The 18,775-nt window shown below is 40.6% G+C and overlaps 1 protein-coding gene across 3 annotated transcripts in view; it reads left to right on the plus strand.

Moving 5' to 3' along the window:
* The window catches only part of LAMA4 (laminin subunit alpha 4), a 139,972-nt gene that overhangs the window by 66,404 nt on the left and 54,793 nt on the right, over positions 1 to 18,775 (plus strand). For all 3 annotated transcript variants that reach the window (XM_061427545.1, XM_061427547.1, XM_061427546.1), the window contains exons 10-13: positions 6,122 to 6,233; positions 9,093 to 9,260; positions 11,829 to 12,022; positions 16,888 to 17,004. In XM_061427545.1, coding sequence (XP_061283529.1) covers positions 6,122 to 6,233; positions 9,093 to 9,260; positions 11,829 to 12,022; positions 16,888 to 17,004 — 591 coding nt within the window. The remainder of the gene's footprint in view (positions 1 to 6,121; positions 6,234 to 9,092; positions 9,261 to 11,828; positions 12,023 to 16,887; positions 17,005 to 18,775) is intronic.

Genomic DNA, 18,775 nt, shown 5'->3' on the forward strand with positions numbered 1-18,775 from the left:
AAAATAGAAAATGCAACTAAGCTCCAAGGCACCATGTTTAATATACTAAAATCTTTAACACATTTTTTCCCCTGATTATGTTCCACCAGTTCTGCCCAGAGTACCCTGGAATTTCTGCTTTCAGATACTAATATTTGACATAAACTGTTGTTCTTTTCAGAAACAATTCTCATTTTCTGCAAAAATAGTGGTTAAAATGACTCTGATAATCTCTTTTGACCTTGGACCTCTTAAACTAAGAGATTATGCTTCTAAAAATAGGAATTACTTTAATTGAATCCTTGGAAGATTCAACTGCTTTTAAATGCATATAAAAATTGAGTCCCCCTTTCTCCATGCAACCATCAACATTTGAGGAGCAGTGAGATCTCTTAAAGTTCAAAGGAAAATACCATGAAAGAAATCTTTGTGAAAACTCATTGTCATTTCATTTCTATGTCATGGCTGGAACTTGCTGGAAGTATCTCAAATTCTTGAGGAAATGTTTTCACCAAGATTAGTTCCTCCCATAGCTTAGACACAGAGTTACTGATTGTTTTCTTATACAGTTTTCCTATTTCCAATATTAATTAAATTCAGGTTTTCATGGGGAGGAAATAATGTAAGCTTCAAAGGAATATCACAGTAGAAAAGGCTCCTGAGCAACAAGAACAGACCACCAAAGCAGGAAGTTGATGATGAAGCTACTAGAACATTCACCCAGTTGTTTCCATTGATTCTTACTGAAAATAACATCCTTCTTGTTGTGACATCAACAGTCCTGATGGTACAAGAACCTGCTGAAACATTTTGAAACAAACACCCAGAGCTAGTCTTAATGACTTCTCAAGCATCCTTCAAGCCGTTGGTCTAGAAAAGTTCATAATTGATTCCTAGAAGGATGTAATAAAAGCTTTGTCTTAGAAAGCCTTCTATCAAGAAAAGTTCACAATATTTAGCTTTAACTAGAATGAAGAATTTCACTGTAGATTCCCACAGTGTGATAAAAATCACAGTAATGTTGCCTCTTAAAATTGAAAATGTGGTTGATCCTTGAACAACATGGGTTTGAACTTCGAGGGTACACTTATACATAGGTGTTTTTTGATACTATGGTGCAATGGTATTACATGATCCACAGTTGGTTGAGTCCAAGGGTATAGAACCTCAGATATGGAGGGCCAACTGTGAAGTTACACGTGGATTTTCAATTGTATCAGTGCCCCAAACCCCTGCATTGTTAAAGGGACAACTGTATCCTCTGTATGCAAAGTATCTGTTACATGAATCTAATGTAACCCAAATCTCACAGTTTACATTAACTTAAAGTTACTGGGTTTTTGCCCCAACTTCCATATCTAAGTCCTCTAGCCCTCTTTTGATAAATCTTACTCCCTTTTCCCACCCCGTACTTAGGGAAATTTACCTGCCTCCTGAGAAACCTATATGCAGGTCAAGAAGCAACAGTTAAAACTGGACATGGAACAATAGATTGGTTCCAAATTGGGAAAGGAATACATCAAGGCTGTATATTGTCACCCTGCTTATTTAACTTATATGCAGAGTACATCATGCAAAATGCCGGTCAAGATTGCCAGGAGAAATATCAATAACCTCCGATATGCAGATGACACCACCCTTATGGCAGAAAGCAAAGAGAAACTAAAGAGTCTTTTGATGAAGGTGAAAGAGGAGAGTGAAAAAGCTGACTTAAAACTCAACATTAAAAAAATGAAGATCATGGCATACAGTCCCATCACTTCATGGCAAATAGATGTGGAAACAGTGAGAGACTTTATTTTCTTGGGCTCCAAAATCACTGCAGATGGTGACTACAGCCATGAAATTAAAAGACTCTTGCTCCTTGGAAGAAAAGCTATGACAAACCTAGACAGCATATTAAAAAACAGAGACATTACTTTGCCAACAGAGGACCATATAGTCAAAGCTATGATTTTTCCAGTAGTCATATATGGATGTGAGATTTGGACCATAAAGAAGGCTGAGCACTGAAGAATTGATGCTTTTGAACTATAGTGTTGGAGAAGACTCTTGAGAGCCCCTTGGACTGCAAGGAGAGCAAACCAGGCAATCCTAAAGGAAATCAGTCCTGAATATTCATTGGAAGGACTGATGCTGAAGCTGAAGTGCCAGTCCTTTGGCCACCAGATACGAAAAACTGAGTCATTAGAAAAGACCCTGATGCTGGGAAAGATTCAAGGTGGGAGAAGAAACAGACAACAGAGGATGAGATAGTTGGATGGCATCATCGACTTGATGGACATGAGTTTGAGCAAGCTTTAGGAGATGGTGAAGGACAGGGAAGCCTGGCATGGTGCAATCCATGGGGTTGCAAAGAGTCAGACATGACTGAGTGACAACAACAGCAACTTCTGGGAAGCCCCTAAAGGATGCCCATGCATTTGTGTTCCCAAAGAGCTGCTGCTCAAAAAAGTCTCAATTTTGCCACTGCTGATCATGTCTGTAATGAAATACCAAAGCCTCTGTCAAGATTCCACTCTCCTGTGTTCCCAAAGGAGAACATGCTCAGAACCAGAGTGGACTAGGCTACAAGCAGAAGTGAAGATAGTGACCCTCTCCCAGTCTCAGTGCTGCCCTTTGCCATCTGGATCTAAAGCCCAGTCTCCCAAGAGCTGGGTCAGGAGGATGCCACACTGTTCCCTACACTTCTCCATCTCCTCCATCTCATCCGTACTCCTTCAGCTACAGCAGCATGTATGAAGACCTTTAGGATTGGAAGGAAAGTAGGTCACTTCCATACATTAAAAGCCTCATCTCCAATCCTGATAAAAAGACAGGACAAAAAGTCAAAATATATTTCAATTACAGTTGACCAGAAGACTGTACCCACTCCAGTGCTCTTGCCTGGAGAATCCCAAGGATGGAGGAGCCTGATGGGCTTCCATCTATGGGGTTGCACAGAGTCAGACATGACTTAAGTGACTTAGCAGCAGCAGCAGAAGACTGTAGAACTTCAGCCTTGGCATTGCAGAAGATTAATTTAAAAAGCAAGGAACAGCAGACAATGCTGAAGAGGTTCTCAGAGGCCAAATCATGATGAACCTTGCCCACCATACTCATCCTATGGACTTTGGAAGATACTGTAGCATTTACCTACAACAATGAGCTGATTAGGTGCGAAGTTTCAGAAACATTGCTCTGCAGTGGGGATGATAAATTGGTGAGTTTAAGACTGAAGACAGGGACACCAGTTAGTAGACTGTCACAGTAATCCAAACAAGAGCAGTCCGTTGCTACCTTGTGTTCATTGGAAAGGAAATTGCAGTGAACTGGGATAAACTGAAACTAGTGGTGGGCAACAAGAAGAGAGGCCAGAAGGGCGAGTTAAATAAAAGTGATTCAGTGACCAGTTGAATATGAAGAGTTGCAAAGATGTAAGCTATTAGACTTGGAAAGATAAATGGCCAAGACTGATAATTCAGAATGGATTCTCTGGACTTCATCAGGTGAAGTACCTGTGGATGCCACAGATTTGAGTCTGTAGCTCAAGAGAAGAGATCAAGGCTGGAAAAATATTTCAATGTTTAGGAGATAGTTAAACCCACACAAGTAGACATCACCATACAGATAGTGAAATGGCACACCAGTATTCCTACTGCCGTTTTGTCCGGCACTGCCTCTGTTTATGCTTATCTTAGAGTTATTATTAGAAGATCCCCTTTCACTCTCAAAAGAGTCTAGACCATGCTAGATAATGATTAGCATCCTCACTCAATAGAATAGTATTCTAGGTACACTATACTTTATGCCCTGTATAGTACATGAAATTCTTGCCACCTTTATGTCAAATGTGTGTCAGAATTCACTGCTGAGGTGAGTAAGTGATTAATCCATTTGTAATGCTAAACATCAACCAGCTTACAGTTGTGAGCTAATTTTTTATAGTTTTCCTTAGGGCAGGATGCACCTGTTTTACCATGTGCCCATATCATTATTTTCCTTCCATAATCAAAGTTAAAGAAAGCCGTAGAACTTTCAAATAAGGCATCACTGTATATTATATCAGTAATTTTGCAGTTTAAAGTAGCAGATGTTCCTTTTTGCTGCTGTCTTTTTTTAAATATATGTATCTAAGCGCCCTCTGGTGTTGGTCAAAAGAGCTTGTCTTTGAGTTATCTTCTAGCTGTCTCATTACTTTGGTGAATTCAGTTTCCATATCAAGAAATAAATGAACACAGTAATAACAATAAACCTTTTCCCTTGAAGGATGAAGCCAAAGTCAAAAATATGCATGTTGTATTTTGTAAATATAACTGAATTTAAACTGGACCAAAAATCAACTTTAAACATTTTTTAATGTTTTATAGGTCTGTGTCCCTATTTTTTAAAAGTAGGGAGGGATGACATCAAGAATAAGATTCATTTTATTTTCTACATCATCTAATTTTAAAGTGACCACAAAGCTTGTGTTTCCAGAAAGCATTAGAACAGGGCAAGAGGGAGATTGAAATTGTGGGAAAAGAACATGTGACTCAGATTGCTGTGTCCATTCAGAGAGCATGCATTTCAGCGACGGAGCTGCAGTATTGCTGCACAGGGAGCTTTGTTTGGAGGGATTTTGGATACAGTGCCAATGAAAAGCTCCTGGGGCATGTGTTTGCTGGGATACCATCTCCGCATTCTCCTCCTTAAAGGGCCAGTGGCTTGGGTTATGCTGTGTGATGGTTGTTCAGTCACTCAGTCGCGTCCAACTCTTTGTGACCCCAATGCCTGTAGTGCTGGGCTCCTCTGTCCCTGGGATTTTGCAGACGAGACTACTGGAGTGGGTTGCATAAAAACATTCCAGGTAAAAGCATGGCCTAATCCTCCCACTGCAACAAGAGATAAAAGGAGAGAGATTTGAAACAGCCACTCTCCTGTTCTGGGGGCCTACCAGCCAGCACTCTGTGTAGCAGGTCACCTGGCAATGCAGGCAGATACAGCTTCTTTGTCACAGAGCTGAACCAGAAAGACACTGGGCAAGACAAGTGGGCGCTTGATCAAATGCCAGACTGAGGAAGTGTCCCACCTCTTAAATATAACCCATGAATCCATCTTTCTGATGCCAGAGTATGTACCCAGCCCCATGCTGTGCATCCAGGCCAGTGTCTTGGCCTTGAACCATTTTTTTAAGACATGCTTCCCTTGTGGCTCAGACAGTAAAGAATCTGGCTGCAATGCATGAGACCTAGGTTCAATCGCTGGGTCAGGAAGATCCCTTGGAGAAGGAAATGGCCTTCCATTCCAGTATTCTTGCCTAGAGAATTCCAGTATACTTGCCTAGAGAATTCCATGGACAGAAATGCCTGGCGGGCTATAGTCCGTGGGATCGCAAAGAGTTGGACACAACCAAGTGACTACACTTTCACTTTACTTTCTCTTCTGTCTTTATACACACAGAGATAAATATGCATGTACACATGCACACCCACACATCCTTTCTTCAGGAGCCACATTTGAGTTGGGGGTTCATCTTGACAGATCCTACATGTGAGTTCTGAAACAGAGTTGAAAGAATGAAATCAGCTTCTCAGAGAAGAACTTCATTCACTCCGAGCCAAAACTGCTTGAGTAATTATTTGTACACAAGTGCCTTCAGTGTTGATGGGAATTTGGAAGGCAGCACTGAAAATAGCCTTTAGCCTAGTGAGCATAATCCTTTCAATCTCTGTGGTAATTTAGTTGCAGCAGTGGCTGGACCACCCAGAAGCCACTGGATGCATGGAACATTTTGAGATCGGCCTGCTTTCTCAACATGTTTCCCTTTGAACCCTTAAGCATTTCAGTCAGCACAATGTCAAACTGATCAGCAGACATGGATAATTCCCTAGTCTGGCATCTTGAGATACAGTAAAAATTCAAAGGGTAGATTACTTACGAAAGATGGGTGGTTTGGATTGAACTGTGACTGATGGCTTAGGAATAGAAATAGCATCTGTAATTCTAAAGCTAGTCATCACATCCATCTTCATGCATGAGTCCATTTTATATGTTACAGAACTTTCGCATGTCGGGGAAATTTATGTTTACAGAATACATTATGCTCACCCACCCCCACATGCATATACACAGCCTTTCCTTCTCGTAAAATTAATCTGTTGTTTATACGGATTATTTATAGGAAAGCCAAGCTTCAAGAAAGGTCCAGTTGGCTCAGAAGGAAAGCATGGATACCATTAACCATGCAACTCAGCTTGCAGAGCAAGCCCACAATATGAGGGATAAAATCCAAGGTAAATATACTCTCTACTGGTTCAGCTCCATGTCAGGGAATCACTCATGTTATTAACAACAATAAAAGTAATGGCTACTGTTAGTGTTTATTGTGTGCCAGGACCTGTTGTTAGAGTGTTACCTTTTCAAACTCATGTAAGATCTTCTTTGACATTTGTTTGTCTGGGACTTCTGAGCACTCATCTCCGCTAACTGTCTATTTTCAATAATAAACGTGGAGAGTAGAGGAAATTTCCTGACAGTACAGTGGTTAGGACTCAGGCAGTGCAGCCAAAAGGAAACAAAAAAAAGAGAGAGACTGTATGTAAAAAATCATTCCCTTTCCACTCATTTCACAGAAGTGAAATGCCAGTATACCTTTCCAGTAGAGGAAATTACATTCTGTGTTGTCTCTAAAATGCAAGAGTTGAGTAGGAGTCACATTTTTCTCAGTTATTCACAGTGAAAGCCCTGCCTTTAGAATGGCAGCAAACTGTCCACTAATCCAAGTTATCCTGCGCTGTCTCTCTCATGCTGTCCTAAGAACCAGGCAGGTGCATGCTCTGGTCCCCAGTCCAGAAGAAACGCCAAGAGTGGGTGTGGAAGAGTTCTTTGCCTTAAAGCATAAAACTGGCAGATTTACCTTTCTTCTTGAGGGTTTACTTACTTGTATTCCAGCTTCTCATAAACGCAGGCTGCATTTTGAAGACTATCTTAATAGCATGCTGAAAGCAAGCCTTCAGTTTACCAACAGAAAACAGGCGATTGCTTTGGTTCTAAGATAAAGAGAATTTACTTGGGTTACAGTCTGCTAAGATACAGTATTTGTGTGTTTCCATAGTTTTTATTATCCTATATATTAAGAGCTGGATGACAACTACAAGTACATCTCAAGGGCACAATGACAGTAAAGGGACCCACAATGGAAGATTCATATCTTTATACTGAGGTAGAGGGAGCATATTCCAGGACAAGGGATGTATTGAGCCAAGATTAATCATTCGCTGTATTTCCTTCGGTGCCCATAATACATAATAAAAACAAATGGTATGCATTTCAAACATCCCCTGCTCCCATCCTTACTATTTCATGCTTTTGCATCTACCGATAAAATGTTCTTTCCATATAATATTTTATAGTTAAAATTGATTTATTCAAAAAGTAAGATTAAACCTAGATTAGCTGATCTCATCTAATTAAGAAATAAATGTCCCTCTCGGCAGCAGAAAAAGCTAGCATCTTAGATCTTAGCCATTCAGGGGAAAAAAAAAAAAAAACAGTTCACCTTTGCTGTCTAACTCAAATTGTGATTCTAGGGTATTTCATTTGGAAGGAATCTAAGCCTTCTTATTTGACCCTTATTTGACCCTAGGACATAGAATAAGAAGGAGAAAATACAAAAGAAATGTAAATAGAAAACAGTAATTTCCATCAGTTTCTACCTTTCGAAAGTAATGTATGAACAGCCTTCAAAGACCAAAAGCATAAATGTTATTCTCTGTATTTCCTTTTTCTAATCTAGAGCAGACATGGCTAAAATAAAATAAGCCAGATTGTAAATATAATATCTGCATCAAAATGCCAAGAAATTCAGCATTGCCAATGCTAGATCTAAGGAAAATATATATGTTTAGTTTAGTTCAAGGGTTAATATTTTAGACTTTACTTGAGAAATGAGTATTTAATTCCTTCTTGAGTTTTGTTTAAGTATATTTTAGTTTCTAAAGCTTTTATCAGTAATATTTACAGCACTGAAAACCTCTTCCCCTATTTATCTCCCTTGCTTCAGAATTCAGGGATGCTGCACACCAGGAGTGTGTCATTCCTTATTCCCAGCCATCTCTAAAGTAACTACTGGTGACCTTCAAGCTATTATCCATATGAAATACAAGCCCTTATCCTGGTATGATTTATGTGAGACCAGTGTTGTTTACCCATCTTGTCTGGCCAACCACATAGATCATAGTAAACCACAGACAGACAATTTCATTTATGCCAGGAAGATAAAATGCTTCCTCCTGGAGCTACCATAGGACAAGGTGGCAATTACATAACTTTCATCTGATCATATATAGTAGGAAGAGGGAACCAGAGGCCTGCTCAGCTCTGCCAGTATTCAGACAACCCATCTATTGCCTCTGAGCCTCAGCCGTCCCTCTGGTTCTGAAATGGATACTACTTATGGATGTAGGCTGAGAATGACCCAGAGTCAGAATTGAACAGTCTTGCCAGGCAGTCATACCACAGAAGGCAAACAGCAGTTGCAAAAAAAAAAAAAAATGTATATATTAATGATCAAAAGCTCACATCCTGCTGTAAGAAACCTCTGTGTTATATCTAGTCTGTACAACAATCTGAAAGACTAACTGAACAGCCATCAGTGTACACTCATTTTGGCTTAGAGCTTAGGTAAAATCCTTGGCTAAATTACAATTAATATCTCCAATGCTTCCTATGTGTGACAGGTGATACATCAGAACATTTTCTCCAAATTATATATTTTATTATATAAAAGACTGATCAAAGACCCTAGATTTGTGTTTCTTAAATATTAACATTTTTTACTCATACTAAAATCAGACTCAACTGAAATCAGAGCAAACTTGGTATTAATTCCATTCCTGTTCTGAAGTTGCCAAATGAAAAGCAAAGAGTGACTTCCTTTGGTTTAACCTCTCCCTGGAATATATGATGAACTCCAGGGCCGACACCAGTATTCACAGCATGACCACCACCACGCTGTCTTTGCATCAGGTCTCTGTCTCCGTTTTAGGATCAGCCCTGCCCATTGCCCTCTTGTTCGTGTTTTCAGTGACGTCACTGTCAGACTCCCCAGCACTTCCCCCTCCTGCCTTCTCTCACTGTGCCCTTCCTTTCAGAGATCAGCAGCAAGATGCTGTATTATGGGGAAGAGCAGGAACTTAGCTCTGAGGAAATCTCCGAGAAGCTGGTGTTGGCACAGAAGATGCTTGAGGAGATCCGACGCCGTCAGCCGTTCCTCACCCAACGGGAACTTGTGGACGAGGAGGCAGACGAAGCCCATGAATGTAGGTATATTCAGCTTCTAGAGGCCAGCACATGTCTGCTTCCTTTGTGGGTCCAGGAGAGGACACCCAGTCACAGGGCAGCGTTTGGTCAAAGCAACCAATTCCCGATATTCAGAGTCACTGAGCATTTAAAGTGGCCTCAGGGAGTTCTTCAGGACAACTTGACTCTATATATATAGACCAGGAATTTTAAATCCAGACCCAACCTTCAGCTTTTGAGAAACTGCTGAGATTCCACAAGGAATCTACAAGATTTTACTCCTGAGAAGAAAAAAATAGGAATGTAGCAGCTGGTGAAAAAACAGGGGAAGGAAAGCTAAGGGAAGCAATTCCCAAAACTTCAATAAGAGAAGTCTCATTGAGAAGGCAGTAAAGATGTAACAAAACAAAGCCCAGCAACATTGATGTTCTGATGTCCGTGAGTGACTTTTAATGACTTTGAAACCTCACTGGAAATTTAACATTTCCTTTAATGATTAATGTAAATAACAAACCACAGTAGTATTAGTGAATCTATGACTTGGTCATTATATCAGTTATCAATTACTGTCTCACAATCTACCCCAGACATTAAAACAATAAGCATTTATTTGTTCATGATTTCATAGGTTGACAATTTGGGTTAGACTCAACCTAGGCAGATCATCTCTGCTCCATGTGGTGAAGTTCACTCACATGTCTGGGCTCTTAGCTGGGATGGCTGGGCATCTCCCTCCACGTGGGGTTTTATTCTCTGGGAAGCTCACTGAGCTTGTTCATATGGCAGAAGCCTTCCAGGAGGGCAAGAATGGAAAGTACAAGGTCTCTCAAGGCCTGGCCTTGGAACTCAGCAATGTCATATTCATTCCATTGGTCAAAGTGAAAGTGAAAGTTGATCGATCATGTCCAACTGTTTGCAAGTCCATGGACTATACAGTCCATGGAATTCTCCACACCAGAATACTGGAGTGGGTAGCCTATCCCTTCTCCAGGGGATCTTCCCAACCTGGGGATCAAACCCAGATCTCCCACATTGCAGGCGAATTCTTTACCAACTGAGCCACAAGGGAAGCCCAAGAATACTGGAGTGGGTAGCCTATCCCTTCTCCAAGGGATCTTCCCAACCCAGGAATCAAACCGGGCTCTCCTGCTTTGCAGATGGATTCTTTACCAACTGAGGTATGAGGGAAGCCCTCTGTTGGTCAAAACCAGCCCAGATTCAAGGGTGAGGAAAAAGACTTGACTCTTGATAGAAGAGTTATAAAAAATTGTGTCCATTTTAATCTACACAGTCAACAAAAAGAGGCTACAGGTTTGTGTATCATATTTCAGTTGTCACTGTTATTTCACAATGCTAAATTCATCAATAATTCAAGAATTTTAGTAGTTACTGGTTTTACCCCTAAATCTTATTAGTTAACACACTGATAAGGAAGCACATGTATTATTATATTACCAATTTTTATACATCTTTTTAGTGCTACATATTTTATCTTGTACATTTAAAAACATATAAGAAGGGATCTGAATGAAGGCTTTGCCAGGTTGTAAAGGGGCCCATGATACAGAAAGGGTTAAGAACACCTACATTAGATCATTTTCCTACAATTGTCACTGTCAACTTCTGTTAAAACTTGTTGTGAATATTTTAATAGAGGAGTAATTTTGGCATAAAGGTATATTGTGATAGCAGACTTACAAGGTCTTAGAAACAGTAAGAAATAAGGCAGAATCTCAGGCCCGTTTCTGAGTGCAGATTAGGCCAGCAGTCAGGAAGGCTGGAGCTCTCATGTCACAGCCAGATGCTTTGCCTGTTTGGGGATTTAACAAGACTACTCTGGGGAAGTGGAACCAAATACATCTCCCACTTAGCAGCCTTCCACCGAGTAAAGGCATTTTTTCAGCCACTTTCTCTACTCAACCGTGAACTTGTATCTTCTGTTCATGATGATGAAAGTAAATACAAAACCTCAATAAGACAGACTGATAGTCCCTGGAGAAAAAATAGAATCAAGGTACAGAAGCAATGCATGTAACTTTGATTAGAGAATTAAGACATAGGCAAAGTTTAAGAATATTTCATTGCCGTTTAATCTTTCAGAATAATGATTCTGGAATAATGATTCCAGAATAATGATTAAGTTTGACCTAAATAAAGGAGCTAACTAAAAATAGCTGCCTGGAGAGAATACAGAAGATGAATGGTTGTACATTTGCCGATAATAGACAAAATAATTGGAGATATCTCTAATAGTAAAACTGTAGTATATCCAAGTTTCATTTGTATGGTAAAGCTATTAATAATCTGTGTAATAATAAACCTAGTTGAATGACATCATTTCCACATAAAGCATCATCTTGACAGGAAAACTAATCAACTCCCTTTTTAGCTGATGGTGGTCTAGGATGGTCCAAATCCTACAAAATAGTATTTAAAACTTCAAATAATGGGGCCATTTTTGTGACCAACAGCTTTAATCGCTATTGCTAAAGATGTCACCTGCCAAATTTGCATCTTTGCTTCTGTGGGCTGGGATGGGAAGAGAAGGGAGGAGCCCAGACTGAGTTTCTGTGTGCCTTTCTCCCCAGTGCTGAGCCAGGCTGAGAGCTGGCAGAGGCAGTACAATGACACTCGCTCTCTGTTTCCTGTGGTCCTGGAGCAGCTGGACGACTATAACGCCAAGCTGTCAGACCTCCAGGAATCACTCGACCAGGCCCTTAACCATGTCAGGGATGCTGAAGACATGAACAGAGCCACAGCAGCCAGGCAGCGGGACCACGAGGTACGGTAGACACTAAATGTAAATGCATTTGGGGCATATATTAATACAACACGACGTTATCCTAAGAAGAGACAGTTGGTAAACAGTTTTTAAAATATTGGTACATTTAAATCTTTATTTTTAAAATTATCTGCACATTTTTTGCCACTGTCATTTGCTGATATAAGTGTGTACAACTAAAATCAAGTTGAAACTGTTGCAGTTGTTTAGCTTGTGCATTAAGAAGAATGCAGTTGTTCTTCGTGCTTCTGTCCGCCTGTGTTGGATGTATTTCTCTTGTTTGCAACTGAGAAAACAAGGCATAATTCCTGTGTATAACTTCTTTTATACCGAGAGTACTAAAAATCTCAAAGCAACCCAGAACCGTGTTTCCTGTAAGGATATGTGTGATTTTGGAAGGGCCTGATTAGCAAATCTCACAGCCTGACTGATCAGCAGCTGCAGAGGTAGGGAGTCTAATTCAAGCTAAGGTCTTACAAAGAGGTGAAAAAATTTCCCGGGCTTGGCCAGAGCTTGCCAAAGCGGTCACCTTACAGGGCCAGGATTTGTGTATGCCCACACCTCCAGATTTAGAACTGGTGGTGCTCACACTTCTACCCTGAGCAATACATGCACTCACACCATCACTGTGAATGGTCATTTTCTGATAGGAAGACATGTGCCTCTAAAAGCAGTGTCAGAAATAGGAAGCAGCTATGAGCAAGCTCATTACTTCAATTATGTTATCAGCAAACCCAACTTAAATTAGGTTCTCCAAACTGATTTTCAGTCATCGCTACCTTTCAGTAAGTCATCATCAAATTTCCTAAATAAAAGTGAGTTGTACTTATTATTGCCATTTTGCACCACTGAAGCAATCTCTTAGCCAATATGTTTTAGTATAATAATGGTCAGGATAGCATTTTTGTTTAAAAACAAAAACATGATTATCTGGCACAACAAAATTATGAGTGTAACACAAAATAAATTCTTTAAGCAGAATTTAAGAAAGTTACTGGGACTCATCCTTATCCTTGAATTTTTCCCACCCTCACGTCTCGTCAGCCACAGGATCTGGCCCATTTTACCTTTGGAGTATTTTTAACTATCTTCCGTCTTTTCCCTTCCTCTACGACTTCTCCAGTGTGGGCCTTTGTTATTTCTCAACTAAAATAGCCTCCTCCACTCCCCTCCATTCTTGGTTCTGTATTGTGATCATCTGCTAGTGGATGTCTCCCCCATTCACCATAAGTGTTTTACTATCACATTTCACTGTAAGAACTACAGTATGGCTTAAAAAAAAATAACACCAAAATTGCAATCCTTATACAAAACCAAAAATAACCACAAAGTTTGATCATTTTGTTGTGTGCAAATAATAGCCACACAACTAGTGATTACATTATTTATTTTGTCTTCCTACTCCCAATGTGAAAGGATAACAGAATAATAAAAATCTGTATCAGATGAATATGAGATTCTGTCTATTTAGGGACTCTGATAACCAAAGTTCCACCTTCCTAAGACTTTCTCTGTCTCTTTTTTTAAGTATGAGGAGACTTTTATTTTTTGCATATGTGAAGTGGATACTGAAGCATGCTGAAAAATGCTAAATATGTCATTTTTCACTAATTATTAGTTTCTAAATTTTCTTCTGTTCAAATTGTCCATCTCTCTGTGAGAATACCTTTGTTTCAAAGCTAACTTTATTCATTTCTGTCTAATTCTATGTCTGGCGAGTGATAGAAACCCTTTAACTTGAAGCACATCATTTCCAGCTACTACCGATGAGCTCACCAGGCAGTGCTGTTTGCACATGGTTTTGAAGCTTGGTTGTTACTTCAGGGTGTTAGCTGTGTTCCCACAAGGCAGCTCAGATAGACGAGCTTCCAGAAAGGATCATATCTCAGATTCTGTAACGGGAAAACTGCTCTGAGAGATCTAGATAATACCAATCTTTTTCACCCTTCTTCCTTACATACTTTAAAATATTGCTTTTGTGCAGAGCTATATAACTACCTGTCCTTGTGAAGACAAGAATGGTTAACCCCAGATAGTCATACTGAATTAAGCTTGATGGATTTTGAAGGGATATTGATTTTTTTTTAAGTTCTTACTTAAGAGGATGTTCAAATGAGATGCTTTTCTGTCGCTAGACCTATGTCTTCCCCTGTAGCAAGGTATGTGGAGAAAATGGGTTTCATTCTTCTTTTCCACTAAATTAGAAAAGAGAGTCCAGGGAGTGAGACAGGACATTAAAATGAACTTTAAAAGTTTTAAAATATGTCATTCAAGTGTAGGCTTTTGTAATGAATTCTGTGATATCGTACCATAACAAAAATTTCAATTCCAATTTAAATTACCATTTCTAAAGTAACTTCAGCTCACTTTTTACTCAGATTACAAAATGAGGCTTTTACTTTTTCCCCTCCCTAAAGTTTCACTCTGTGTTCCTTTCAATCTCTGAAGTGCCACAGTGTCTCTTCAGAATCACAGCATCCCTGACTGTAAAACTCCAGAGTGGCAAGTGTAAATGAAAGTGTTCATCAGAAAACATATCCACACTTGGAACAGCCCAATGGAAAAATGGAAATTTCTCCAAAGAAGAAATACAGAAGGCCAAGAGGCACATGAAAAAGATACTCTACACCACTAATTAGTAGAGAAATGCAAATAAAAACTGCGATAAGCTGTCAGTTCACAATAGTCAGAATGGACATTATTTAAAAGTTTACAAATAACAAATGCTGGAGAAGGTGTGGAGAAAAGGGAACCCTCCCACAGTGTTGATGGAAATAAAAAGTAGTGCAGCCACTATGGAAAGCAATATGAAGATGCCTTAAAAAACTAGCAGTAGAACTACTATATGACTCAGCAATCCCACTCCTTGGCATATACCTGGAGAAAATCACAATTCAAAAAGATGCGTGCACCCCAGTATTTGTAGCAACACTATTCACAATAGGGAAAATATGGAAAAAAACAAAATGTCATTGACAGATGAATGGATGAAGAAGATGTGGAATATATATACAGTGGATTACTGTGTGTGTGCTCAGTAGTGTCTGACTCTGTGACACCATGGACTGTAGCCTACCAGGCTCCTCCATCCATGGAATTTTCCAGGCAAAATTACTGGAGTGGGTTGCTGTTTCTTTCTGCAATAGAATACTACTCAGCCATAAAACGGAGAAGGCAATGGCACCCCACTCCAGTACTCTTGCCTGGAAAATCCCACGGATGGAGGAGCCTGGTAGGCTGCAGTCCATGGGGTCGCTAAGAGTCGGATATGACTGAGCGAATTCACTTTCACTTTTCACTTTCATGCATTGGAGAAGGAAATGGCAACCCACTCCAGTGTTCTTGCCTGGAAAATCCCGAGGACGGGGGAGCCTGGTAGGCTGCAGTCCATGGGGTCGTGAAGAGTCGGACACGACTGAAGTGACTTAGCAGTAGCAGTAGCAACCATAAAAAAAGAACCAAATAATGCCATTTGCAGCAACATGAATGCAACTAGAAATTATCACACCAAGTGAAGTAAGTCAGAAAGAGAAAGACAAATCCCATCTGATATCACTTATATGTGGAATCGAAATATGGCCCAAATGAACCTATCTCCAAAACAACAACAAACGTGTAGACAGGGAGAAGAGACTTCTGGTTGCCAAGGAGGGGTGTGGCAAGGCAGAGGGATGAACTGAGAGTTTGGGGTTGGTAGATACAAACTATTATGTTTAGAATGGATAGACAACAAGTTCTAATGTATAGCATGGGGAACTATATTCAGTATCCTATGATAAAACATAATGGAAAAAGAACATTAAAAAGCAATGCATATGTGTGTGTAACTGAGTCACTTTGCTGTACAGCAGAGGTAGCACAGCATTGTAAATCAACTATACTTCAATTTTAAAAATTTTGAAAAGGAAAAAAAGGAAGAAAGAGCTCCCCTCGTAGCTCAGTGGTAAAGAATCTGTCAATGCAAGAGATACGGGTTCTATCCCTGGTCCAGGAAGATCCCACATGTTGCAGAGCAGCTAAGCCTGTGTGCTACAGCTACTGAGCCTGTGCTCTAGAGCCCAAGAGCTGCAACTACTGAGCCCATGTGCCACAACCACTGAAGCCCGTGTGCTCCACAGGAGAAGACCCCTCAATGAGAAGCCTGTGCGCCGCAGCTAGAGAGTTGACCCCACTTGCTGCAACTAGAGAAAAGCCCGCGCAGCAATGAAGACCTAGCACCACCAAAAATAAATAAATAAAAATTTTAAATATTTTTTTAAAAAGAGGGACAAACTATATCCACACTTGGGCAATTTACCTCTTCAAAACACCTGAACATCTAACATAAAGAGTAGAAAGAAGCGAGATCAGAATTTTATGCTTTGATATTAGGGTCACTTTAAATTTCTGAAAGGACTTTAAGATTCTTTTGTATATATTTTATTCCTGTCCAGATGAGGTATTTGTGCCTGGCCCAAAGTTAGCACATGATAAATGCTTTCTGGAATTAGGTCACTTTTCAGTGACTGCAAATACGGAGCCTGTGTTCAGTCCCGTAACCTTGGCCCCACTTCACATTTATGGAGAAAGAAGCAGGGGCCCTCTTTAGAGTGTCAGTTCTCTTTGATGTGGTGGCACTGTAAGTAATAATCATAACTAAGTTCTTCAAGGCTCCTGAGGCGCTTACTTTCATTGTCTCCATTTTATACATGAGAAAGCTGAGCCTGGGCTGGGTGGAATTCCCCAGCGTGGCACAGCGACTCATTGGTGGGTCTGAGATAGGATCTGTCTGAGTGCAGTGACAGCAGGCTGACAGCACTCTCCCTAATGCCTTCCTTATCTAAAGTGACCTTCTATTTCTCTCTCCCTTGCTTTTCCTCCTGCAGAAACAGCATGAGAGAGTAAGGGAACAGACGGAAGGGGTGAACGCGTCTCTGAGGACGTCTTCCAACTCACTGATGATGCCACGACTGACCCTGTCAGAACTTGATAGCATAATAAAGGTAAGGACACATGTGACTTTTTCAGGTTAACATTCATAGTAGGTTAGAACGTTAGCTCAGTGTCACAGAGGAGCAATCGACTCCATTCTATCAAGTTAGGTGGCATTGTTAAACTAAGATCAGGTGACTGCATTTTTCAGTTTCTTTCATTGTTCAGTTGCCACTAGCCACATATGGCTACTTAAATTTTAAATTACTCAAAACAAAATAAAATTTAGGACTTCCCTGGTGGTCCAGTGATTAAGAATCCGCCTGCTAATGCAGAGGACAGAGGTTCAATCCCTAATCCAGGAAGATTCCACGTGCCGCAGAGCAACTTAGCCCAAGCGCCACGATTGCTCTGAGCCTTCATGCCGCAACTACTGCTGTAAGCCTGCTCACCCTAGAGCCTGTGCTCTGCAACCGAAGAAGCCACCCCCGGGAGAAGTGCCCGCCTTGCAACCAGAGAAATCCCTCTTGCAGCAAGGAAGCCAAAAGTAAATACTTTTAAAAAATTCCTGTCACATTAGCCACATTTCATGTGCTCAGTAGCCCCACATGTGGTTGGTGGCTGCCATTTTGGGCAGCACAGCCAGTCACAGAAAGTTCTGTTGAAAGTGCAAATGTAGATGCATCCTACCCACTCTTTATGCATAAGTTGTATGTTTAATAAAGCTGGGATTCAAAATCAATGAAAGCCACATTTTTTTAAAGTAGAAATTTTACAATAAATGCAGTGAACCAAACTATCACTGAAGTACTCTCGGCTTATTTTTATTACCTTTAAAAGGATATTATCTTAAAGTCATCTGATCCATCCTATTCTTTGACAGTTTTAGCTTCCTTTCTGTCCCTACTCCCATCTAGTTCCCCAGTGACATCAAAACCCACATGAATGAGTCTACCAGCTCTCAGACCTCCGGTTCCTTCAACTTCTCCTGTCCGACAAGCTCTTCCTCCCCATCCACCTCTGTAATCCCTCGTATGACCAGACCCAGGTCTTATCATCAATAAGAGTACCTCTTCCAAATCCCAGTATCAAGCACCTCTCTCCCTAAGCTTGGAGAAGGAAATGGCAACCCATTCCACTATTCTTGCCTGGAAAATTCCATAGACAGGGGAGCCTGGCAGACTGCAGTTCATTGGGGTTGCAAAGAGTCAGACACAACTGAACACCCTAAGCACCATCTGTTATTGCCCTTACTGTAGAGTGTACACCCCAGAAACTCTCTAGCCACTCCAAAACCTCCTCCATCTCATTCGTGCTACTCCTTTCATAGTCTTCCTTCCTTCAGTTCAGTCGCTCAATTGTGTCCGTCTCTTTGTGACCCTGTGAACTTCAGCACGAGCAGCTCAAATTATCAGTATAATCATTCTTTGCAAACACCCTTTACTTCCATACATACTTCTTCCTCTGTTATACTCACCTGAGAATTCTAATCTCATAAACCAGTAAACCCAAGTACCCTCAGCATCGTGGCCACTCCAGAGAAGCCAGTATGACTGGTGGGAAACCTACCTCCCGTCTATCAGTCTGGCTGGTGAACTTGCTTCATGCTTCATTAAAAATGGGAACAATGAGAAGAGAACTCCCTTCATTTTCGCTCCCCAAATCTACCAGTCTGCTTGCATGTGTATCCTACTTCTCCCTTCCTTTCTGTTCTAATTAGTGAAGAGTCCCTTTTCCTGTCAGAGTTCAGCCCCCCAACCTGTGTTCTAAATCCCACACTTCCACTGCTCAACAGTAGGGTTGCTGGGTTTCAGTCCATCAACTTGTGGCCTCTCTTTTCTG

Source organism: Bos javanicus, chromosome 9, assembly GCF_032452875.1.
Source record: "Bos javanicus breed banteng chromosome 9, ARS-OSU_banteng_1.0, whole genome shotgun sequence".
NCBI classification, from domain to species: domain Eukaryota; kingdom Metazoa; phylum Chordata; class Mammalia; order Artiodactyla; family Bovidae; genus Bos; species Bos javanicus.